This window comes from Salmo salar, chromosome 24 (genome assembly GCF_965601325.2).
Source record: "Salmo salar chromosome 24, fSalSal1, whole genome shotgun sequence".
Taxonomy (NCBI): Eukaryota; Metazoa; Chordata; class Actinopteri; order Salmoniformes; family Salmonidae; genus Salmo; species Salmo salar.
In genome coordinates, this window is record NC_138314.1 from 8336611 (window position 1) to 8362093 (window position 25483).

Genomic DNA, 25483 nt, shown 5'->3' on the forward strand with positions numbered 1-25483 from the left:
GCGCCATAACCCCTGTAGAATGTTTTTTTCAGCCAGAGTAATTCATAGATAAGTGGACTCCCCTGCAGTAGATGGCAGTAATGCTTTGAAATGACAGCCTGTCATCACGGATGACATAAAAAGAAGAAGAAGGGGTTCGTTTTCGGCCATTCGCACACCCTCCAAGTACAGCTAGCTGGTCTTTGCAGGTGGTGGAGGACAAGTCACATTCGAAATGTTATCTGTGCGAGTTGCAGCGGCTCTGGCCAGGAGCCTGCCCAGACGGGCTGGATTTGTGAGTATTGCATTGATTTGGATGTTGAATAGAAGACATTTAGTATTGCACGATTTAAAATGTCAATGTGAATGCAGTGGGTATGTGAAGGGTACATACAGGCCGCCACCTTCACGCGCTCGTCCAAGAACGACATGTCCAAGAAAGGACACCCGTGCCACTCGACGTACCGTCTTGATATTTATTTGATAACGTTAATTCGCTAGTTTTACTGCTTTTATAACTCGTTAATTTCACATTTCTTTTAGATTTGCACGTTCAATGTGCTTATGCGCACTTGAACTAACGTTACGGCCCCATATAAAATGGCTGTGCTAGCAAGCTGACTAGTTTAGCATGCTATCAGCTAGTTAGCTAATTTCTGAAGGTCAGGATTGCTTTACATGCAGAATACTCCCTTCGCGCACACATTACAAGCTTCTGTAAGTCTATTTAGCTGTAGTGTCTAGCCTATGCTTTGAAAAGGTCGATTTTATTTTTTATTGGTTGCTTAGTTGATTTATTTTTTTCATAGGCCAGCTGTCAAAGGATGACTACTTGCGCACAACCTAGCTAGCTTTTAGCTAACGTTACTTGGGCTGACGCCTAGCGCTTAAGCCATGTTTTGATTGTAACGTATTCCAGTTTATTGTGTGACTTCTTTGCCGTTAAATTACCCATGTTTTTAACAATAACCGATCATGCTTTCATTAATTGTAGGTGTCCAAGAATGTTGCCGCCGCCTGCGTAGGAGTGAATCACCTCCACACACACAAACCATGTCTTGCTGCGAAGACCGGTAAGTAGAGAGCGAATGGGGACTCAAGGAATGACCTTCTGTTCTTGGATCAGAAATCCTGTTTTGCCACAAGTTCCACTTGTTATGAGCAGGGCACATTAGGTTTAGATGACATTTGAAAACAATAACATAATGTTCTCTTAATTTGCCCCTGTATAAACTGAGATTACTCTATGGTGATATTATATGAACAAAAATGAGAATCGTTCTTATTTGTCACATGTGCTGAGTACAGCAGGTGTAGACCGTACCATGAAATTATTACTTACAAGCCCTTAACCAAAAATGCAGTTTGAAGAAAACTATTTACAAAATAAAGTAAAGCGTAAAAGAACAACAATAACGAGGCTATATACAGGGGGTACCAGTACTGACTCAATGTGATAGGAAACTCTGACACCACTGATAAATCCACTATAATTGAGAATTTCAATAAGCATTTTTCTAGGGCTGGCCATGCTTTCCACCTGGCTACCCCTACCCCGGTAAACATCACTGCACCCCCCACAGCAACTCGCCCAAGCCTTCCCCATTTCTCCTTCTCCCAAATCCAGTGAGCTGATGTTCTGAAAGAGCTGCAAAATCTGGACCCCTAGAAATAAGCCGGGCTAGACAATCTGGACCCTTTCTAAAATTATCTGCCGAAATTGTTGCAACCCCTAATACTAGCCTGTTCAACCTCTCTTTCATGTCGTCTGAGATTCCCAAAGATTGGAAAGCAGCTGCGGTCATCCCCCTCTTCAAAGGGGGGAACACTCTTGACCCAAACTGCTACAGACCTATATCTATCCTACCCTGCCTTTCTAAAGTCTTCGAAAGCCAAGTCAAACAGATTACCGACCATTTTGAATCCCACCGCACCTTCTCTGCTATGCAATCTGGTTTCAGAGCTGGTGCATGGGTGCACCTCTGCCACGCTCAAGGTCCTAAATGATATCTTAACTGCCATCGATAAGAAACAATACTTTGCAGCCGTATTCATTGACCTGGCCAAGGCTTTCGACTCTGTCAATCACCACATCCTCATCGGCAGACTCAATAGTCTTGGTTTCTCAAATGATTGCCTCGCCTGGTTCACCAACTACTTCTCAGATAGAGTTCAGTGTGTGAAATTGGAGGGCCTGTTGTCTGGGCCTCTGGCAGTCTCTATGGGGGTGGCACAGGGTTAAATTCTTGGGCCGACTCTCTTCTCTGTATACATCAATGATGTTGCTCTTGCTGCTGGTGAGTCTCTGATTCACCTCTACGCAGACGACACCGTTCTGTATACTTCTGGCCCTTTGGACACTTAACAACCCTCCAGATGAGCTTCAATGCCATACTGCTCTCCTTCCGTGGCCTCCAACTGCTTTTAAATACAAGTAAAACTAAATGCATGCTCTTCAACCGATCGCTGCCTGCACCTGCCCGCCCATCCAGCATCACTACTCTGGACGGTTCTGACTTAGAATATGTGGACAACTACAAATACCTAGGTGTTCGGTTAGACTGGAAACTCTCCTTCCAGACTAACATCAAACATCTCCATTCCAAAGTTAAATCTAGAATTGGCTTCCTATTTCGCCACAAATCATCCTTCACTCATGCTGCCAAACACACCCTCGTAAAACTAACCATCCGACCGATCCTCGACTTCGGTGATGTCATTTACAAAATAGCCTCCAATACCCTGCTCAATAAACTGGATGCAGTCTATCACAGTGCCATCTGTTTTGTCACTAAAGCCCCATATACTACCCACCACTGCGACCTGTACGCACTAGTTGGCTGGCCCTCGCTTCATACTCGTCGCCAAACCCACTGGCTCCAGGTCATCTACAAGACCCTGCTAGGTAAAGCCCCGCCTTACCTCAGCTCGCTGGTCACCATAGCAGCACCCACCTGTAGCACCCGCTCCAGCAGGTATATCTCTCTGGTCACCCCCAAAGCCAATTCCTCCTTCGGCCGCCTCTCCTTCCAGTTCTCTGCTGCCAATGACTGGAACAAACTACAAAAATCTCTGAAGCTGGAAACACTTATCTCCCTCACTAGCTTTAAGCACCAGCTGTCAGAGCATCTCGCAGATTACTGCACCTGTACATAGCCCATCTATAATTTACCCCTAACAACTACCTCTTCCCCTACTGTATTTATTTATTTTGCTTTTTTGCACCCCATTATTTCTACTTTGCACTTTCTTCCACTGCAAATCTACCATTCCAGTGTTTTACTTGCTATATTGTATGTACTTTGTGACATGGCCTTTTTTTTGCCTTTACCTCCCTTATCTCACCTCATTTGCTCACATTGTATATAGACTTATTTTTCTACTGTTATTGACTGTATGTTTGTTTTACTCCATGTGTAACTCTGTATTGTATGTGTCAAACTGCTTTGCTTTATCTTGGCCAGGTCACAATTGTAAATGAGAACTTGTTCTCAACTTGCCTACCTGGTTTAATAAAGGTGAAATAAAAAAATGTGCGGCGCTACAGGTTAGTCTATAATATCTACATGTAGGTGGAGTAAGTGACTACGCATAGATGATAAACCAGCGAGTAGTGTGCACTACCCTCAGTTGCACCATGCGGTCGGTGGCTGAGCAGTTGCCATACCGGGTGGTGATGCAACCGGTCAGGATGCTCTCTCGACGGTGCAGCTGTATGGCTTTTTGAGGATCTGAGGACCCATGCCCAATCTTTTCAGTCTCCTGAGAGGGAATAGGTGTTGTCGTGCCCTCTTTACGACTGTTTTGGTGTGCTTGGACCATGAGTTTGTGGACGCCAAGTAACTTGATGCTCTCAACCTGCTCCACTACAGCCTCATCGATGATAATGGGGGCGTGCTTGGCCCTCATTTACCTGTAGTCCATGATCATCTCCTTTTGTCTTGATCACATTGAGGGAGAGGTTGTTGTCCTGGCACCACACTTCCAGGTCTCTGACCTCCTCCCTATAGGCTGTCTCATCGTTGTCGGTGATCAGGCCTACCACTGCTGTGTCGTCAGCAAACTTGATGGTGTTGGAGTAGTGCTTGGCCTCGCAGTCATGGGTGAACGGAGTACAGGAGGGGACCAAGCATGCACCCCTGAGGGTCCTCCGTGTTGAGGATCAGCGTGGCAGATGTGGTGTTGCGTATCCTTACCACCTGGGGGTGACCCGTCAAAGTCCAGGATCCTGTTGCAGAGGGAGGTGTTTAGTCCCAGGGTACTTAGCTTAATGATGAGCTTTGAGGGTGCTATGGTGTTGACTAAAGCTCAGCGTTCAATGTGAGAAAGGGCAGTGTTGAGTGCAATAGAGACTGCGTCATCTGTGGGTCTGTTTGGGCGGTATGCAAATTGGAGTGGGTCTAGTGCTGTTTAACCTCTATGGGCTAGGTGGGACGCAAGCGTCCCACCCGTGGTGCACTCCATCAACAGCAGGTGCATTTCAAGAGCGGCAAATTTGAATCCAAATAAATGTCAAAATTTTTCAAACATACAACTATTTTACACCCTTTGAAAGATAAACATCTCCTTAATCTAACCACGTTTTACGATTTCAAAAAGGTTTTACGGCGAAAGCATAAATTTAGAGTATGTTAGGACAGTACATTTACAAGAGTTGTGTGTAATGTTTTGTCAATTCAAAGACAGGGTCACCAAAACCATAAAACCAGCTAAAATGATGCACTAACCTTTTACAATCTCCATCAGATGACACTCCTAGGACATTATGTTAGACAATGCATGCATTTTTAGTTCTATCAAGTTCATATTTATATCCAAAAACAGCGTTTTACTATGGCATTGATGTTGAGGAAATCGTTTCCCTCCAATAACCGGCAGTCAAGTCAGCAACACAAATTAAATAATTAAAATTAGAAAACATTGGTAAAATATTATATTGTCATTTAAAGAATTATAGATTTACATCTCTTGAACGCAATCAACTTGCCAGATTTAAAAATAACCTTACTGGGAAATCACACTTTGCAATAATCTGAGCACTGCGCCCAGAAAAATACGCGTTGCGATACAGACAAGCCGTCATGTTGGGGAGATCTAAAATCGAAAATACTATGTAAATAATCCATTACCTTTGATTCTCTTCATCAGATGTCACTTCCAGGTATCACAGGTCCATAACGAATGTAGTTTTGTTCAAAAAAGCTAATTTATGTCCAAAAATCTCCGTCTTGTTAGCACATGATCTAAGCCCGCCAGACTTCACTTCATGAACGAGGGGAAAAAATATATTTCCGTTCGTTCAAACATGTCAAACGTTGTATAGCATAAATCATTAGGGCCTTTTTTAACCAGAACATGAATAATATTCAAGGTGGACGAATGCATTCTCTTTTATAACGTATTGGAACGAGGGTACCCAACATGAACTCGCGCGCCAGGTGTCTAATGGGCCATCATCGTTCCATGGCTCTTGTTCGGTCAGATCTCCCTCCAGAAGACTCAAAACACTTTGTAAAGGCTGGTGACATCTAGTGGAAGCAATAGGAAGTGCCAAAATATTCCTCAGCCCCTGTTTTTCAATGGCATAGGTTTAAAGGTAATACAACACATCAGGTATCCACTTCCTGTCAGAAAATGTCTCAGGGTTTTGCCTGCCAAATGAGTTCTGTTATACTCACAGACACCATTCAAACAGTTTTAGAAACTTTAGAGTGTTTTCTATCCATATATAATAAGTATATGCATATTCTAGTTACTGGGTAGGATTAGTAACCAGATTAAATCGGGTACATTTTTTTTATCCAGCCGTGCAAATACTGCCCCCTAGCCCTAACAGGTTAAAGGTCTTTCTCACATAGGCTACGGCGAGCGTGATCACACAGCGTCCGGAACAGCTGCTGCTCCCATGCATGCTTCAGTGTTGCTTGCCTCAAAGCGCACATAGTAATCATTTAGCTTGTCTGGTAGGCTTGTGTCACAGGGCAGCTCGACCAGTTTTAATGTAAACTTATGTTTTATGTGTTTCTTTTTTAATTTTAGGCACTGCTGAAGTGTCTTCCATCTTGGAGGAGAAGATTTTGGGTGCTGACACCAGTGCTGATCTGGAAGAGACTGGTCGTGTGCTGTCCATTGGTGACGGTATCGCCAGAGTGTATGGTCTCAGGAATGTTCAGGCTGAGGAGATGGTGGAGTTCTCCTCTGGGCTCAAGGTGCAGATCTAGGAGAAATTTAGTTTATGAATCCTAACTGAGCCATTTTTAAACTTAACAGATTAAGCTTTTCCATTCTACTACTGTCGTCAATCAGTATATTTTAACAAAACATCTATCCTCTTTTATAGGGTATGTCTCTGAACTTGGAGCCTGACAATGTTGGTGTTGTGGTGTTCGGTAATGACAAGCTGATCAAAGAGGGTGACATTGTGAAGAGGACTGGCGCCATCGTGGACGTGCCAGTGGGTGAGGAGCTGCTGGGTCGTGTGGTGGACGCTCTGGGCAATGCCATCGACGGAAAGGTGAGGGCAGATTTATGTAGTTTTTATTCATCAAATATTGTTGGTCATGTACACGTATTGCAGGTGCCACGACATGCTTATGTTTCTAGCTCCAACAGTGCAGTAATACCTAACAATACACACAAATCCCTAAAATTAAAAGATCAGAAAGAACAATGTCAGTATAGAATAGATGGATTTAGTGCCTTCAGAAAGTATTCACACCCCATTACTTTTTCCACATTTTGTTACAGCCTGAATTTTTTATTATTATTTTTTTTTAAATGGTCACTGGCCTACAGACAATGCCCCATAATGTCATATGTTTTACAAATCAATTAAAAATGAAAAGCTGTAATGTCTTGAGTAAATGAGTATTCAACCCCGTTATGGCAAGCCGCAATAAGTTCAGTAGTAAAAAAAAAAAAAAAAACTTTAGTTGTATTGACTCACTCTGTGTGCAATAGTGTTTCACATTATTTTTTACTCTCTCTGTACCCAACACGTACAAATATCTGTACATTCACTCAGTCGAGCAGTAAATTTCAAACACAGGTTCAACCACAAAGACCAGGGAGGTTTTCCAATGCCTCGCAAAGGACACCTCTTGGTCGATTTGGTAAAAAAATAAGTGGACATTGAATATCCCTTTGAGCATGATGAATGTATTAATTACTTTGGATGGTGTATTAATACACCCAGTCACAACAAATATACAGCTGTCCTTCCAAACTCAGTTGCCAGAGAGGAAGGAAACCACTCAGGGATTTCACAATGAGGCCAATAGTGAGTTTTTAAAGCAGTTACAGTTTAATAGCTGTGATAGAACTGTGGATGGATCAACATTGTAGTTACTCCACAATACTAACCTCAATGACAGTGAGAAGGAAACCTGTACAGAATAAAAATATTACAAAACATGCTAAATAAAACTGACAAATGTGGCAAATTAACTTTATATATATATATTTTTTAATTCTCCCCAATTTTGTTATGTCTAATTGGTAGTTAGTTTTGTCCCATCACTGCAACTCCCGTGCGTACTCGGGAGGGGTGACAGTTGAGAACTATGCGCCCTCTGAAACATGACCCCGCCAAGCCGCACTGCTCGTTTACCATGAAAGCCAGCCCCACCAATGTGTCTGAGGAAACACCGTACAGCTGGCAACCAAAGCCAGCGTTCATGCGCCCGGACGCCACAATGAGTCACTAGAGCGTGATGGGACAAGGACATCCCAGCTGGCTAAACCCTAACTCGGACGATGCTGGGCCAATTGTCCTTATGTCTCCTGGTCTCGGCCGACTGCTACACATCCCTGGATCGAACCCAGATCTGTAGTGCCAGCTCTAACACTGACCAGTGCCTTAGACTGCTGCACCACTTGGGAGGCCCCAACTAAATTAACTTTGTCCTGAAAACAAAGCGTTATGTTTGGGGTAAATATAACACAGCACTGATTACCACTCTTCATATTTTCAAGCATGGTTGTGGTTGCATCATGTTATGGGTATGCTTGTCTAGGGAGTTTTATTTATATACACTGCTCAAAAAAATAAAGGGAACACTAAAATAACACACCCTAGATCTGAATGAAATAATGTTATTAAATACTTTTTTCTTTACATAGTTGAATGTGCTGACAACAAAATCACACAAATAATCAATGGAAATCCAATTTATCAACCCATGGAGGTCTGGATTTGGAGTCACACTCAAAATTAGTGGAAAACCACACTACAGGCTGATCCAACTTTGATGTAATGTCCTTAAAACAAGTCAAAATGAGGCTCAGTAGTGTGTGTGTGTCCTCCACGTGCCTGTATGACCTCCCTACAACGCCTGGGCATGCACCTGATGAGGTGGCGGATGGTCTCCTGAGGGATCTACTCCCAGACCTGGACTAAAGCATCTGCCAACTCCTGGACAGTCTGTGGTGCAACGTGGCGTTGGTGGATGGAGCGAGACATGATGTCCCAGATGTGCTCAATTGGATTCAGGTCTGGGGAACGGGCAGGCCAGTCCATAGCATCAATGCCTTCCTCTTGCAGGAACTGCTGACACACTCCAGCCACATGAGGTCTAGCATTGTCTTGCATTAGGAGGAACCCAGGGCCTACCGCACCAGCATATGGTCTCACAAGGGGTCTGAGGATCTCAACTCGGTACCTAATGGCAGTCAGGCTACCTCTGGCGAGCACATGGAGGGCTGTGCGGCCCCCCAAAGAAATGCCACTCCACACCATGACTGACCCACCGCCAAACCGGTCATGCTGGAGGATGTTGCAGGCAGCAGAACATTTTCCACGGCGTCTCCATACTCTGTTACGTCTGTCACGTGCTCAGTGTGAACCTGCTTTCATCTGTGAAGAGCACAGGGCGCCAGTGGCGAATTTGCCAATCTTGGTGTTCTCTGGCAAATGCCAAACGTCCTGCACGGTGTAGGGCTGTAAGCACAACCCCCACCTGTGGACGTCGGGCCCTCATACCACCTTCATGGAGTCTGTTTCTGACCGTTTGAGCAGACACATGCACATTTGTGGCCTGCTGGAGGTCATTTTGCGGGGCTCTGGCAGTGCTCATCCTGCTCCTCCTTGCACAAAGGCGGAGGTAGCGGTCCTGCTGCTGGGTTGTTGGCCTCCTCCACGTCTCCTGATGTACTGGCCTGTCTCCTGGTAGCGCCTCCATGCTCTGGACACTACGCTGACAGACACAGCAAACCTTGCCACAGCTCGCATTGATGTGCCATCCTGGATGAGCTGCACTACCTGAGCCACTTGTGTGGGTTGTACACGCCGTCTCATGCTACCACTAGAGTGAAGGCACCGCCAGCATTCAAAAGTGACCAAAACATCAGCCAGGAAGCATAGGAACTGAGAAGTGGTTAGTGGTCACCACCTGCAGAACCACTCCTTTATTGGGGGTGTCTTGCTAATTGCCTATAATTTCCACCTGTTGTCTATTCCATTTGCACAACAGCATGTGAAATGTATTGTCAATCAGTGTTGCTTCCTAAGTGGACAGTTTCATTTCACAGAAGTGTGATTGACTTGGAGTTACATTGTGTTTAAGTGTTCCCTTTATTATTTTGAACAATTTCTCTCTCTTTCTCTCTCTTTCTCTCTCTTTCTCTCTCTTTCTCTCTCTTTCTCTCTCTTTCTCTCTCTTTCTCTCTCTTTCTCTCCTTCTCTCTCCTTCTCTCCTTCTCTCTCCTTCTCTCTCCTTCTCTCTTCTTCTCTCTTCTTCTCTCTTCTTCTCTCTTCTTCTCTCTTCTTCTCCTTCTCTCTTCTCTCCTTCTCTCTTCTTCTCCTTCTCTCCTTCTCTCTTCTTCTCCTTCTCTCCTTCTCTCTTCTTCTCCTTCTCTCCTTCTCTCTTTTTGTGTGGATGAGTGATGGTGAAAAATCAATTTTGAATTCGGGCAGTAATGCAACAAAATGTGCAATAGAGGGATATGAATACATTCTGAAGGCACTATGTGTATGGACAGTATATCAATAGGAAAGGTGTACAGAAGTAGTTGTATAGGATGAGGTAGGAACAGGAAGACCATATCTGTCAGCGCACTCTTGAAAACATTCATAGTTAATAACATAACGATTGTTCATCTTAAGAATTCATGGAGATGTATTTTTATACCCGAACTTCTTGGATGCCACACAATAAAAAGGATCTCCCACCTGATCCTTTCAGATCTAGGGTCCTTGGGTTGCGACTACGGTCTGGGCATGTCGGGTCTGATCAGAATAGCGTTAACCCTTCTTTGTCCCTCAGGGTCCTCTTGGGTCGAGCATCCGTAGGCGTGTGGGCCTGAAGGCCCCTGGCATCATCCCCCGTATCTCTGTGAAGGAGCCCATGCAGACGGGTATCAAGGCCGTGGACAGCCTGGTGCCCATTGGCCGTGGTCAGCGTGAGCTGATCATCGGTGACCGGCAAACTGGGTAAACAAATGGCCAGGTGCCATCTATCCTTCAGTCGGGCTATTTGGGGATTACGAATCTGCATGTTCAATGTGACATAAACAATTGTGAATGTGTTAATGTTCTACTATGCAAACTTAATTTGCCTTTACCTGGAGGGTAGTAGACAACGCTTCAACCATTTTCTATTGCCTCTCATTCAACTTTAAAGTCATGCAGTTATATTTGTAGTAATTATTTGCTTACTCTGACACTAGAACTGTAATCTAATACAAATTCCCTCTTCTATTCTAACAGCAAAACTGCTATTGCCATTGACACCATTATCAACCAGAAGCGTTTTAACGAAGGCAAAGATGAGAAGAAGAAGCTGTACTGTATCTACGTTGCCATTGGCCAGAAGAGATCCACTGTGGCCCAGCTGGTGAAGAGGCTGACTGACGCTGATGCTATGAAATACACCATTGTGGTGTCTGCTACAGCCTCTGATGCTGCTCCCCTGCAGTACCTGGCCCCATACTCTGGCTGCTCCATGGGAGAGTTCTTCAGAGACAACGGCAAGCACGGCCTCATCATCTATGATGATTTGTCCAAGCAGGTGAGAAGGGGGAAGTTGGGGTTGAGTAGAGTCTTGAGTGTGATGCTTCATGAAGTAAAAATAAAGGAACCAGGCTCTGTTAATCTACCCATGTTTAACAGCTGTATTTGCATCCCTCCTAAATCCCTCCAGGCTGTAGCCTACCGTCAGATGTCCCTGCTGCTGCGTCGTCCCCCTGGTCGCGAGGCCTACCCCGGTGACGTGTTCTACCTACACTCCCGTCTGCTGGAAAGAGCTGCCAAGATGCACGACAACTTCGGCGGCGGCTCCCTGACCGCTCTGCCCGTCATTGAGACCCAGGCCGGAGACGTGTCTGCCTACATCCCTACCAACGTCATCTCCATTACTGATGGACAGGTGGGTGCGGTGTGGAGAGATGTAATTTCATTATTGGCCCCACTTGCCTTTTCCTCCAGTCGACTTGTCAAAGTTTAATGTAATCCCTAAACAGAAGTGTGCTCTCTCCCCTGCAGATCTTCTTGGAGACTGAGTTGTTCTACAAAGGTATCCGCCCAGCCATCAACGTGGGTCTGTCTGTGTCCAGAGTTGGATCAGCTGCCCAGACCAAGGCCATGAAGCAGGTTTGACCTGGGGCTCTATAGGGGACTGATATTATACATCAGATAAATGCAGATAAACTTATTTCTTTGCAGTTCACCAGTTTACCCCAGAGTATTTTCTCACTTGGAATCAGTCACCTAAATCCATAATACGATTGTGGTCCTTTACTGTGTGTAGGTGGCTGGTACCATGAAGCTAGAGTTGGCCCAATACCGTGAGGTGGCTGCCTTTGCCCAGTTCGGCTCTGACCTGGACGCTGCCACCCAGCAGCTGCTCAACAGGGGTGTCCGCCTCACTGAGTTGCTCAAACAGGGACAGTACTGTGAGTGTCACCACCCAGCGTGCTAATAAAGTTGAACATTTTGTATGTTGTCAACCAGGGCCACTCCTTAGTTTGGGGTAATGACATGTAATTTTTATTTAACTTTCTCTCCCTCCCCCAGGCCCAATGGCCATTGAGGAGCAGGTGACAGTCATCTATGCCGGTGTCAGAGGTCACTTGGACAAGATGGACCCTTCCAAGATCACCAGGTTTGAGAAGGCCTTCCTTGTACACATCCTCAGCCAGCACCAGGACCTGCTCACCACCATCAGGTAACAGGACCGTCTTGAGTAATCAGTAAAAATCGATGGTTGATGATAATCATTATGAACGTTGATATGAATTTAATTTGAAGTAATGAGACTCTTGTTTTTATTCCAGGACTGATGGTATGATCTCACCGACAGCTGACGCCAAACTGAAGGAGATTGTGTTGACCTTCCTGTCCAGCTTTGAGTAATGAGTGAAACTGCTCTTGATCCTTCAGTGTGCTTTACTGTCTGTCGCATTGTCCTAATATTATATGTGAAACACTGAAGGCCAGAACCTCCATGTACAGATTTCTCCTAAGAAGAAATAAAATTTTACAACCCTAGAGAGCTGTGGTAAAATTTGACTGTTTGTGGTAGACTGTGCCGGTCCAGCAGATTATCCAGTTGAAGGAAATTAAATGTCATGTGAAAAATAATTCCTGCGCTCCGTTCTAATGCAGTAACTGTTTCTCCCACTGGGTCTTTATATACTCAAACTACTCTAAATATCTTGTCTTTGTTCATGAATTTCATGAGTTAAAATAAACAACTTTGGGTGGTCTCAAAATTACAGGATATCAAAATCGTCACTTTTGCATCACAGGAAACGTAGCACACTCAGTCAACCATAAAGCATTTCATTGTTGGAAAGGAATGTATGGCATTGATTGTTTAGCAACTGTTGCAATGTCTGTTGGGAAATGCCTGTCGTTGGCAGCGCTCATGAGTGTCCAGTTTCTGTAAAGCTGGAATGGTGGGTGTAACTCATTTGATATGATGGAAATAAAGCTATCTACACTTATTGTAAAACAGACATGATTATGAGAGTTTTATCTAATACAGCTTCTCACCCATAAATCTGGATCAATTTGTATTGAAACAATGACAACCCCAGTAAGTCTGCACATGATCGTCAAAATGTTATTACTCTTAGTAATACAATTTGGTCTTGGTTTCCATGTAAGACCGAGCTCTGAAAATTATAGGTTATACATTTTGGAGTTAGTTTTACACTTGTCAAATCCTTTAAGGTCATCCATTTACCTCCCCACTGTGATGTTAGTTTTTCCACTAGAGGGTGGTAGTTGATCTGGTTCACCACATGCAAGCAGACAATGTCATCTGAATTACATGAGATATTTCTAGTATTTTTTTTCTTCTCACTAAACTGATATAATTGGTGTATTTAACAGCATTTTCCCAGCTGATTCATTTAAACACAGTGCATTGCTTGGCAAGCGTGAGAGCAGTGGGTCAAAGTATTAATGGGGCTTCTGTCAATGAAGACATGTCTGGGTCAAAAGTCTCTTTCGTAGCCTGGTGAGAAGGGCTAGGATCAGAACAAGCTCAGTGATCAGCTGTTTGGACCCTTTTTATTAAATCCAATAAATAATACCAGCTTGTATAGTCACTTAGTTTACAAATTCAAAAGTCACATGAACATAAATTTATTTCACATGAACATCATGGTGAACATTACATTTCCTTCCATTCACTAGATTTTTTTATGTATCTTACCCTTTGTAGTCTCATGAGAACTTTGAAACAGAAATTAAAGGACCAATCTGCAGAGCGGCGATCCCATGACTGTTTTGGTAAAAAGCTGATCAAGAGGGCTGGAGAAATGTTACCACTCTCAAATTCATAGAACGAGCTATGGATACTGGAAGGACTGACCATCCATGATATTAAAATTATAGTTTTAACCATGTTTTGAGGCTGTTCAGTGTTTGTTTAAATGTATGGTGCTTACAAACATTGGAGTAAAACAACTTAATATTTGGGGTTCTGATGGGGAACGACAGTTAAACCTAGCTCATGAGGCTTTTATAAGTTATATTCTTCAAGAATAAATGGGTATATATCATTCATTTATAAGTACAAAAATTATTGAAACAACTGCGGATTGCCCCTTTCCTTTGAATATGAAGAATATCATCTCTTTGTCATTCTCCGATAGTTCACCCATTAGTATTTAGTATAGACCTGTAGCTTTGTAAGAGATGCTGTCCTCTAGAACATCAGATACTGATTCATAGAGGAATAGAAAATGATTGAAAGGAACGAAATGGCCCCTTCCTTCTCACAAAATAGAAGTGATGGAGAATCACAATGGAGAAAATCTGGGCCTCAATTATGTCCCACAACTAGGGCCCAGACTTTTCCTAGTGAGATCACACGGTCGGGAAAAACTCCTGGCCCCAGTAATGGGACTTGAAAGTCATGTACCGGGTAGAGGAGAGCCCTAAAGGAGAAATCCCTCTTAACCTTATAACTCTGTAATTAGACATGACATTGAGAGATTAACTCTCTCTGGTGGAAATAGATCCTCAGCAGGGGATCAGGCTGGTATCCAATCCATGCTATAACATTCTTCTATGAGCACTCAACAGGTAATAGTTGGAGAGAGCAGGCCGGCATATTGAAAGCCTTTAGCTTACACAGATACAGTTGAAGTCGGAAGTTTACATACACTTATGTTGGAGTCATTAAAACTCGTTTCTCAACCACTGCACAAATGTCTTGTTAACAAACTATAGTTTTGGCAAGTTGGTTAGGACATCTACTTTGTACATGACACAAGTCTTTTTTCCAACAATTGTTTACAGACTGATTATTTCACTTATAATTCACTGTATCACAATTCCAGTGGGTCAGAAGTTTACATACACTAAGTTGATTTGAACAGCTTGGAAAATTACAGAAAATGGTGTCATGGCTTTAGAAGCTTCTGATAGGCTAATTGACATAATTTGAGTCAATTGGAGGTGTACCTGTGGATGTATTTCAAGGCCTACCTTCAAACGCAGTGCCTCTTTGCTTGACATCATGGGAAAATCTAAAGAAATCAGCCAAGACCCCAGAAAATAAATTGTAGACCTCCACAAGTCTGGTTCATCCTTGGGAGCAATTTCCAATCGCCTGAAGGTACCACGTTCATCTGTACAAATAATAGTAGGCAAGTATAAACACCATGGGACCACGCAGCCGTCATCCCGCTCAGGAAGGAGACTGTCTCCTAGAGATGAACGTACTTTGGTGCGAAAAGTGCAAATCAATCCCAGAACAACAGCAAAGGACCTTGTGAAGATGCTGGAGGAAACAGGTACAAAAGTATCTATATCCACAGTAAAACGAGTCCTATATCGACATAACCTGAAAGGCCGCTCAGCAAGGAAGAAGCCACTGCTCCAAAACCGCCATAAAAAAAGCCAGACTACGGTTTGCAACTGCACATGGGGACAAAGATTGTACTTTTTGGAGAAATGTCCTCTGGTCTGATGAAACAAAAATAGAACTGTTTGGCCATAATGACCATCGTTATGTTGAAGGAAAAAAGGGGAGGCTTGCAAGCCAAAGAACACCATCCCAACCGTGAAGCACAGGGGTGGCAGCATCATGTTGTGGGGGTGCTTTGCTGCAGGAGGGACTGGTGCACTTCACAAAATAGACGGCATCATGAGGAAGGACAATTATGTGGATATATTGAAGCAACATCTCAAGACAGTCAGGAAGTTAAAGCTTGGTCACAAATGGGTCTTCCAAATGGACAATGTCCAAATGGACATACTTCCAAAGTTGTGGCAAAATGGCTTAAGTCAAGGTATTGGAGTGGCCATCACAAAGCCCTGACCTCAATCCTATGGACAATTTGTGGGTAGAACTGAAAAAGCGCGTGCGAGCAAGGTCAGGAGGAATGGGCCAAACTTCACCCAACTTATTGTGGGAAGCTTGTGGAAGGCTACCCGAAACTTTTGACCCAAGTTAAACAATTTAATGGCAATGCTACCAAATACTAATTGAGTGCATGTAAACTCCTGACCCACTGGGAATGTGATGAAAAAAATAAAACCTGAAATAAATCACTCTCTACTATTATTCTGACATTTCACATTCTTAAAATAAAGTGCTGATCCTAACTGACCTAAGACAGGGAATTTTTACTAGGATTAAATGTCAGGAATTGTGAAATCGGAGTTTAAATGTATTTGGCTAAGGTGTATGTAAACTTCCGACTTCAACTGTAGTATAAAAGGTAGTACATCACTGTTTGAGCAGTTGCTCGCCAGCAACTAAGCAATGACAGCAGTTGTTAGTGAAAGGACTATGGTGCATGTTACATAAGAATGTGTTTAATTTGAAGATGATTTATTTACCATTTGCATGTCCATAATGTCTATGGGTGTGGCTGAAAGTTGAGGACACACCCACAACAGCTGAGGGTGAGACAGAACACAAATATGTAGTTCCAGACTTGTGGTGAGTACGCCTCTATATTTTCGTTTGAAGTCTGTACTTTGGCTCTTGAGGAACATTAGGAAAGGAACATGGTCCTTGTGTTTAGACCCCACCCTGCCTTACCTCCTGGGCATCTGGGCCCCACCTAACTCTTACTTCAAAAAGAGATCCTTTACGTCAATGGGACATCCTGGTTAAAAAAAAAGGCTATTTGACAGTTATGGTTTTGGACTTTCTGTATGGGTAGTTTCTCACGATCTCACTAAACAACGCACACACTTATACAATTCACAAAATGTGTCTCAGACACAGTACTATTCACTGTACCAAAGTACCAAAATGGAATTCCATCTTTATTTGTCACATAGCTAGCATTTTGTTTTCCGAAAAGCTCAAAACACTGTTTTTACAATAGTACATCTGCATACAAATGGCAAAAAGTTAATTTGTGTATTTGTCACCATGATTTCTACACTTGGACACATTTGTAAGGAGTTTCCAGGGAGCTTTGAGCAAGTGTCAGCAACAATCTGGCGAAGGCAGTATTAAAAAAATATATACAGTACATAGTACATCATTTCAGAGCTCAGTAAGTCTCCTGACTTTCATTTAAGCTTTGGGACAGTCGTGGTATTTCATTCACAGGTGTAAGACTTATTATTGGTCAGACTACACACATGGACACTCATTACTCACTGTAACAAACTTCAATTTCATTCATTTCAAACACAATCCTCAAACCAATGCAATCACAACCGTTCCAACAAGCGCAGACATCGCACCGCAATTGCACACAAAGACCAGGAATTGAATACACGGACCGTTAGCTCAACAAACATAGGCAAGATCATTGGCTCTGAGAGGACTTAACATCTGTCTACAGGGCTCAGGCAACATGATATTTCCACGACAGTCAATGCCAATGACCTGAAATGCATGGAAATAAATAACCATAGTCCTCTGTAGCGGATGGCAAGTAGTTGTAGCTAGCTTAACATGCTACTTGTCCTCAATGCATTGTCCATGTTGTAGTCAGAGCTTCATTCTGTGCTTCCGTAGTGGATCCCATTTACAGGGTTGTCCTGTAGACTGGGGTGGGACGTCTCCGCTTGTATCTCTACTGGATCAACAGGCGTCTTGAAGAAATCGGACACACAGAACACCTGTGTCGGGAGAGGAGAGCATTTCTTATACAATGGAGACTGAAACTGAGGAAACTACTTGCAGTGATACAGTATAAACATGAATGATGTTGTCTCTAAAGGAATGGTAATACATGGTTTGTTCATATATAATTCCATGCAGAAACATAAGGTGCCCACTATTATGCAATTAACTAGCTACCTGTGTCAATGTGAATAATGAACTACAACAGTGGCTATCAACTTACTTTACGTGTTTAACCTAATCGGCTGGGTCTGTTGTCAATCTGGCTGGGCCAGTGCCCAGGCCCACCCGCGTCTATAACCTATAGCAGTGGTTCCCAACATTTTTTGAACCGTGGAACATCTTGATGGGATATACAATTCGGCGGCACACCTAAAATGTTCCTATTAATGTATTTAGTGGTAATCACTGCCATCTCCTCTGATCCATACTGCAAATCATCTATTTTATATGACAAACATTTTTTATAGATTAAATAGCGAATCTGCGCTAGAGAATAGTAAAATAGTTCTTCAGATTTGAATGGTTTGGGCTACAGACAAGCGTTTCTTTGCACGGTAAAGGTGCAGCCACGTTCTGTTTGTTTCTATGGCAGTATAGCTAAGCCCAGAGCCATATATTAAGAAATAAATGATTCTGGCTAAGTCTAATCAGACTTGCCTGTGCTAGTTTTCACAGACAAAGTAAAATTATACAAATGTAACACCAGCCAGAGCGCACTGGACTTGAAACAACAATACAGACGTAACCATGTGCCATTTAATGTATTGTCTGACAGGCAGTAGTGCTCCTAAATCAAGATTCCATGTGTATTCCACAGGTCACGTTTATAAGTGAGTGTTAAAAAGTTTTGCGGCACATATGAGAGTTCCTCAAGGCAAACTGGTTGGGAACCGTTGGCCTATAGCTAGCTACCCACCGTGAGTATTGCAACTATCGCCCCCAGCAGGAGGCCAGTAAGTACGTCATTCCAGTGGTGTTTGTAGTCTGAGACGCGTGACAGCCCCACGTAGATGGACGTTGCGATCAGGAAGAACTGGATGGTGGGTCTGAGGAGCCTGGCCCACTCTGTCTGCAGTCTGGCCTGGACGTACAGCTAAAGGAGAGCGGGAAGAAGGACACCATCAACATCATGAAAGGGAGCTATTGCTTAGGGACAGGGAAAGAACTGAACTGTTGTAGCATAACTGTATGTAACAATGAGCACAGTATGCCCACTGCTATACTTACTGCTAGGAACAGCATACAGTACATAGAGAAGGATGAGTGACCAGAAAAAAAGGAAAGTCTGTAAAACAGAAGACAACAAAAAGATTAGGGGAAACTGGGTTTACAGCATCGCAAACATCTTTCGAGCTTTCATTTGCCAGTAGAGTTCAAAGTTTTTCGGTCTCGATTTCCCAGCAATATCTTCTCTTGGGATGTAACCCTAGGAAACCTCTACTGTACCTGGCCTCATCCACCATGTTTTTGTCCCCGGTACAGGTGAAGTTCTCGACGTAGCCTCCAGCAATGCAGTTGATACGGTCCCACATAGGCTTACACACAGCCAGGAAGTGGGGACGCAGACGACCAATCGAGTACTTGGCAATGTCCGTCAGTGATTGGCTAGCAGCAGCCCCGAACAGGAAGCTGCCCACTGCTTTGTAGATGCGCGCCACGTAGTTAGTCCCCAAGGATGATTTGGTCTTTATATGAGTCATATAGACGCCAAGGCACTCACCACTGACTACCTGTAAAAGCAAGAGAAGTCATCTTTAACTGAGGTGAATCGAATATATTGACATATTGTCTCAAATTATTGTACTTTTACCATAAACATTTAAAACACAAATACCTGATATTTTTGATATTTTGAAGAGAACATCTGAGAACAGAGCGAAGGTAATGACTTACCACAATCAGTGTGAAAGGGATCATGACTCCCCCCAGTAACTGGTAGGATATGGTGTCCTCTTTCAGGGGGTATCTGATGGACTCATCATTACAGAAGAAACCCCTGTTGAAGGGATTGTGCTGAGGGGTGAGGATCACAAAGGGAAGCCCAACTGGAGAGAGAGAGACAAATAAAGATAGGGATATTCAGAAATAGTCACTTGGCTCAAACTAGCCTTTGTAAACATACTTTTAAGGCTCTGCTGTAATTCTTTAAAACACTCTGTTGACCAAACCTTCACAGGAGAAAGGAACTTGGTAGGCAAAACCTGATGAAAATCAATATGCAAATAAGGCGTGCTTGTTCATGCTTTCACTTGATTTGATTATACCATTCTCTCCTGCTCTGACCTCCCTCTCACCTTACCAAATAGCCCACTCATTGCCAAGGTAACAAATAAAGGTAAAAGACAATTCAATAAAGGAGGGACACAACACTTTCTTAAATAATAGAGTCCAGAAAGCACATCAACCCCCATAAGTGGCCAAAAACAATAGGAAAATCAGAGAACACCTGTTTCTAAAATGAATGAGCCTTACTACTCTGAAACAGACTGGCAACCAGGGCTAGCTAGTCGATGAGTCAGCGCAGGATGTTTCAGTTAAGGTTAGCTGACCTAACTAACGATAACATGATTTGATGGAGATGCTGGTGTAAAAGATGTCACGTTGCTTGCTTAGTGAGTACCACTACCTCCTGATTCAGCTCACACCGAGGATCGAACCCAGGCGCTCTACCTTGCTTGCACATGTGACCGCGTTCCTGAAGCGTCTTACCAATCGGTGGCTGGCGAAAAGCGGGGGGACACTTCAAGCTGAGGAGTAAGTTTCACACATCCCCATGTGCTACACTGGCATGGATGTCTAAATGCTTCTGACACTCAGTCAGACTCACTCGGGCACACAGTCCAATTCACCTGTAACAGAGTGGATTACTCTCTTACGCTACACTGCTCTCATCTGATTTCTCACACTCCACAACATGTTCACAACAATTAGGCCTTCACCAAGAGAAATATGGAAAATCCAGGTCTAACTATACAATAGGATACCAATGAAGAAATCCATGTCCTGATATCTCGTTCAGACTCTCAAGGTAAGCCATCTCTCTTGCATCATTTATTTGTACCTAGCAGAAGGATACATATACTACGACCCACTATTCCCAATTCACAGTGTCAGTGAATCAGCTTCAAAGTTCAACTAAGTTTGTTGTAAGTTCGAACTAGGTTTGTTGTTTCTTAAAATACCCTTCCATTCAACCCACTTCCTCTCTTCACAGCTGAAGTAACTTAATTTGCTATTTCAATCACGCAGGTTACATGACCAGACTTGCTCTATCTTGATTCTGGCCAGTAAAGCACATTCAACCCCTGTCGGCAGATTCCAGCCTAAATTAGTTAACTACACTCTTAGAAAAAAAGGTGCTCTCTTGAACCTTAAAGGGTTCTTTGGCTGTCCCCATACTAGAACCCTTTTGGCATCCATGTAGAACTATTTTCTACAGTGGGTTCTACATGGAACCTAAAAGGGTTCTTCCTAAAACCAAAAAGGTTTCTACCTGGAACCAAAAATGTTAATCGTATCGTGAAATCCGAAGAACCCTTGTGGAACCCTTTTTTCTAAGAGTGTAGCAGTCACAGGTCTTTGATTAGAGCCTGTCCTGTTGGGAAGTATGGACACAATCTGCCATCATCCTTCGTTGAACATTCTGACTGCTTTTAATTGATCACAAAAGGTGGGGCGAAATTCAGATATTTTTTTAAAGTGCTACACTAGACACTTACTCCAAGTTGCACTCAGGCACAGATTTAGGATCAGTTTAGCCATAGTCTTAAAACCCTGATCGAGGCCAGGGTCTGGCTCATGGTCTGAACAAGACCATCATTTTTGTAGTCTCTCAACTCACGTGGTTAGTACCATATCTTGACAAGACTTGTCGGAGTTATCTGACTTAGTAGGGGTGAGATAACACGAAAGTGCAAACCGGAGGGACAACATTATTTTTATGATGTTTGAAGATGGTTGGCTTGGGTCTGGTCTGGGTCTTGTTTTTTTCCACAGAGTTCCGGTTTTGATTCCATCTCTGCTCGACTATAACCTGCTTGTGGCATAAACAAACTTGTGTTTCTCATAATAGTAGTGTTATACTGTCTTTCATCACACAAAATCACAAAATCCTGCACCAATTTTAGTTACACTAAAATATGTTGCAAAAACGACCCAAAACTCAAAAACCCGGTGGTTTGGTGTGATGTCCCTTTCGCCAAATCCCATAATCATGTTGTGGTCAATATGTAATAAACGAACCGCACTGAACCCAAGATCTACCCCTCCGACGCTGTTGTTTAATATGCAACCAGAAGGCTATATTCAAATCAACAAATACACCTTATGGGCCTGAATGAACGAATACAATATAGGCTATAGGTTATAAGCTAAGTTATAGCTAAAACTAGAACACAAAGTTATTTCCTGGTCAAGACATGGTCAGGAAAAACTCGTGGCCCTAGTTCTTATAATATACATCCATACTGTGTGTTGTATGCTATTATAAACCGGGTGGTTAGAGCCCTGAATGCTAACTGGCTGAAAGCCTTGGTAACCAAAAAAGTCATTTTTACTGTCTGTTCTATTTACGTTGGTAACCAGTTTATAATAGCAACATGGCACTTCGATGGGTTTGTGGTATATTGCCAATATACCACGGCTAAGGGCTGTATCCAGGCATTCAGCGCTGCGTCGTGTTTAAGAACAGCCCGTAGCCGTACTATATTGCCCCCCCCCCCCTCCCCCATTGCGTTATTATAACAGTGTTATTGACCACAACATCTCTAATAGTGGGTGAGCAGTGGAATAGGTCAGAAGTGGAATATAACACCCATTCGTTCAAAGACTTAAGACACTTCCTGTTACATAAAAGTAATCCATGCACCTATAGGCATAATGTAGCCTAACTACAATAGTCGTAATAAAGAGATACCTCCAATAGAACTGGTTACAGTAGACTAGTGCAGAATAACTTCTCACAGAATAGGAACTCTATAAGGCTTGACACTGCCAACAACATGGTAAGTACGTAGGTTACATACCGAGGATAAAGCAGGTTACGTCGAGAAGGACGAGAGGGATTCTACCAGTCTCAAACATCTTAAGTCTCTGGACTTCTGTCTTTGACAAAGCCGTAGACTCCGGAGCGTCCGGCGTCTGTCTGCTTTTTTCAGCGAGATGAGACAGCCTATCGGTGGAACATGCCTCGCTGTTTGTTCAAAACAATAAAACAAATATACAAAAGAAAATCAATATTGTAGGGCTTACTAAACCTAACCAAAAACAGGTCAAACAAAATGTTGTTGTTTTTTATCAAGGGGGCTACTGTCTAATCAACAAACCAGCCCTATTTCTAAAACCACTACGTTTTCATTTCACAACCCAACTTCATAATATAACGGATTCTTAAGCAACAAAAAAAAAGACGCTCATAATCTTCTGGCCCTTCCAGTAAAATACACCGGTAAGAACACAGCCTCTGGCTGTGATTATGATAGGGAGGTGGGATCAGGTGAAGAGCCTATCGCGTGCTTGCTAGGAAATACGACAGCCGTCGCCCGATGTTCGACTCGCTCCACCCTTCCCTCTAGCTATGCAAAGTTGAGGTTACGTCACTGCAGGAAACTCCACTGCTTAATTGTGGGGAAAGTGTTCAATGGAACAAAACCAACTATTATCAATAAATTTACTATGATTATATTGACCCTTAGAAGGATGATGAAAATAAAGGTGACAATAGAGATGAAACAATCTATCTATAGCCTATGTGGTATACATTTTTATACAAGTTCTACCAAGCCAAGGTGTTTCTTCTATCCTGTGTCGAAACATGTCTGACCATGGATTACTGGCAGTGGTGAGTACACACCAGTTATGTCTGTGCATCCTGTAGAAAAAAAACACAACAAGAAACAAAACACACTCACACACTGACACACACAGGAAGAGACAGAGATGGTTTTGAAATATTGACTCTCCCAATTTATTAATGCAAGACCAGAAACACCACAAATACTGACATGCAATTGCTCATCTATGCCCAAGGCATAGGATGTTGTATGCAATCAGCATTTTTTTAACTACTTGATCCTTCTATCCAAGTTATGGGCTCCAGGTCGGTTGGTTGGTTGGGTCCCAGCCAGTTCCTCTTGGTTTGTGGGTAAAGCTTGGGTTGTGGCTACAAACATGGTTTTCTCTATTAGATGGGTAACACAGAATGTTTGGGAACCCACTGTGCTTAAGTATCCAAATGTGATCATTTGTTTTCCAGGATATTTTATTCAGTGTCCACCAGTTTTAAGAAGAGGGAAGTACCGTAGGCCTAAATATGAATATGCTTAGACAGTCTGTTTCTCTAAATTCCTATTTCAATTCATATAACTAAAACGTTTAAAGCATTATGACCTTGTATTACATATTCAGACACAGTTATAAAGCCAAAAATATTACTTTCATTGAGTTGAGAGTCCATAGCAGACATAATCTGAAGCTGACAGTCTCAATACAACAAAGACAGTAAAATATTATTCGGACCTCCCTGCTTTCAGACTCAGTACAGGAAGGAAGATGGCAATAGCGGACATACAATGAGTTAGTATGGCTACATAACATCACCATTTTGAAAAATTTCAATCAAGTTTCTGTCATGTCATGACAAAGTTCATGTCTCATCCCTATACTCTCCCTCGTCAGGCCCTGTGATTAGTCTGTAGAAGGAGAAAGACATTGTTCTCTCAACATAACCCAGACGATGTCTCTCCTCTCCAGGTGTTTTGATTTCATTACCCTAACCACTGGTCCAGGGTCAGATATTGTGTAACCCCCTAATGGTTAAGGTTAGGATAAGCGGTAGGGAAGTCTGATCTTAGATATGTGGTTGTGGGGCAGTTTCTAGTTTTTACCTCTCCAGATGCCCCTGGATCTCCTGTGTGAAGAACAGCTCCCCAGGTGGCTGTGAGAGACCTCGCTCATTGCCTTGGTCTGCATACACATCTTATACTTGTCTGGCGGCAGCTCGTCTGCACACTGCTTCTCATACCACAAGTGGAAGAGGCCTCGGGAGGGAGAGCGAATCACCATCAGCTTGCTGTGCAGGTACTTTCTGTACAGGTGAACATCCTCCAAACCTCAGCCTTTGGTGTTCCGGTCAAACCCACCTGTGCAGATCACAGATACAAATTGACAAAATAAATAAATAAGTCAGTCAGTCAGTCAGTCAGTCAGTCAATGAAAAAAACATATTGTTATATTACCTATGTTGATGAAATCAGACCTATACTTTCCAAACCCAAGATCTCTCCAGAATCCAGCATCCTTCCTTATCACCTGTTGCAGAAAGACACAATGTATAAGTATCATATAAAGAACCCAATGTAATGTATTATGCCTTTTTGGCTGCATTTACACAGGTATCCTGTGTGAACACAGCTTTTGAAGAGATTTCCACACCCAGATGTCGTAAGGAGACTGACCAGTTGTTGTTGAATAGAAGAGAGGGGCTGTGATTATTGTAGATAAGAGATGGATTGTACTGGCTGAAGAACAATGGGTGGAACACTTTATCACCTAAAGTTAGAAAAACAAAGTTAGGGACTGCATCACAGTGTTGTGGTGTTACTACAGGCTGTGTCATTACCGGCCGTGACCGGGAGTCCCATAGGGCGGCGCACAATTGGCCCAGCGTTGTCCGGGTCAGGGGAGGGTTTGGCCGGGGGGGCTTTACTTGGCTCATCGTGCTCTAGCGACTCCTTGTGGTTGGCCGGGTGCCTGCAGGCTCGACTTTGGTCGTCAGTTGAATGGTGTTTCCTTCTTGGTGCAGCTGGCTTCCAGGTTAAGTGAGCGGGTGTTAAGAAACACGGTTTGGCAGGTCATATTTCAGAGTACGCATGAGTCGACCTTCGCCTCTCCCGAGCCCGTTGGAGTTGCAGCAATGAGACAAGATCGGAATCCATTAGAACTTCCATTGACAGAAA

At 43.2% G+C, this 25483-nt stretch overlaps 2 protein-coding genes across 3 annotated transcripts; one reads left to right on the plus strand and one right to left on the minus strand.

Annotated features, from left to right (window-relative positions):
• The first annotated feature begins 27 nt into the window (after positions 1-27).
• Positions 28-12463, plus strand: atp5a1 (ATP synthase, H+ transporting, mitochondrial F1 complex, alpha subunit 1, cardiac muscle). 2 transcript variants are annotated; one of them, NM_001139660.1, is given in 12 exon segments: positions 166-274; positions 974-1052; positions 6019-6188; positions 6320-6493; positions 10242-10408; positions 10685-10985; positions 11118-11342; positions 11459-11566; positions 11724-11868; positions 11990-12086; positions 12089-12140; positions 12250-12442. In NM_001139660.1, coding segments are annotated over 12 exon segments (1584 nt in total). In that variant the 5' UTR covers positions 166-214; the 3' UTR covers positions 12256-12442.
• A 4235-nt stretch (positions 12464-16698) lies between these two features.
• On the minus strand, positions 16699-22973 carry LOC106585174 (phospholipid phosphatase 1). The gene is made up of 6 exons (XM_014171090.3): positions 22553-22973; positions 19422-19573; positions 18975-19258; positions 18756-18813; positions 18445-18621; positions 16699-17521 (listed from the first exon to the last, which is right to left on the minus strand). The coding sequence occupies exons 1-6, from the start codon at positions 22608-22610 to the stop codon at positions 17399-17401; spliced, it is 852 nt and encodes a 283-aa protein (XP_014026565.1). The 5' UTR covers positions 22611-22973; the 3' UTR covers positions 16699-17398.
• Positions 22974-25483: the final 2510 nt, after the last annotated feature.

Coding starts and splice junctions, on each gene's coding strand:
- atp5a1 (XM_014170582.3), top strand. CDS start 215: ATGTTATCTGTGCGAGTTGCAGCGGCTCTGGCCAGGAGCCTGCCCAGA. Junction 275..973: donor TGCCCAGACGGGCTGGATTT/GTGAGTATTGCA, acceptor CATTAATTGTAG/GTGTCCAAGAATGTTGCCGC. Junction 10,409..10,684: donor ATCGGTGACCGGCAAACTGG/GTAAACAAATGG, acceptor CTATTCTAACAG/CAAAACTGCTATTGCCATTG.
- LOC106585174 (XM_014171090.3), bottom strand. CDS start 22,610: ATGTTTGAGACTGGTAGAATCCCTCTCGTCCTTCTCGACGTAACCTGC. Junction 19,574..22,552: donor CGTAACCTGCTTTATCCTCG/GTATGTAACCTA, acceptor CTCTCTCTCCAG/TTGGGCTTCCCTTTGTGATC. Junction 18,622..18,755: donor ACTGTATGCTGTTCCTAGCA/GTAAGTATAGCA, acceptor GCTCTCCTTTAG/CTGTACGTCCAGGCCAGACT.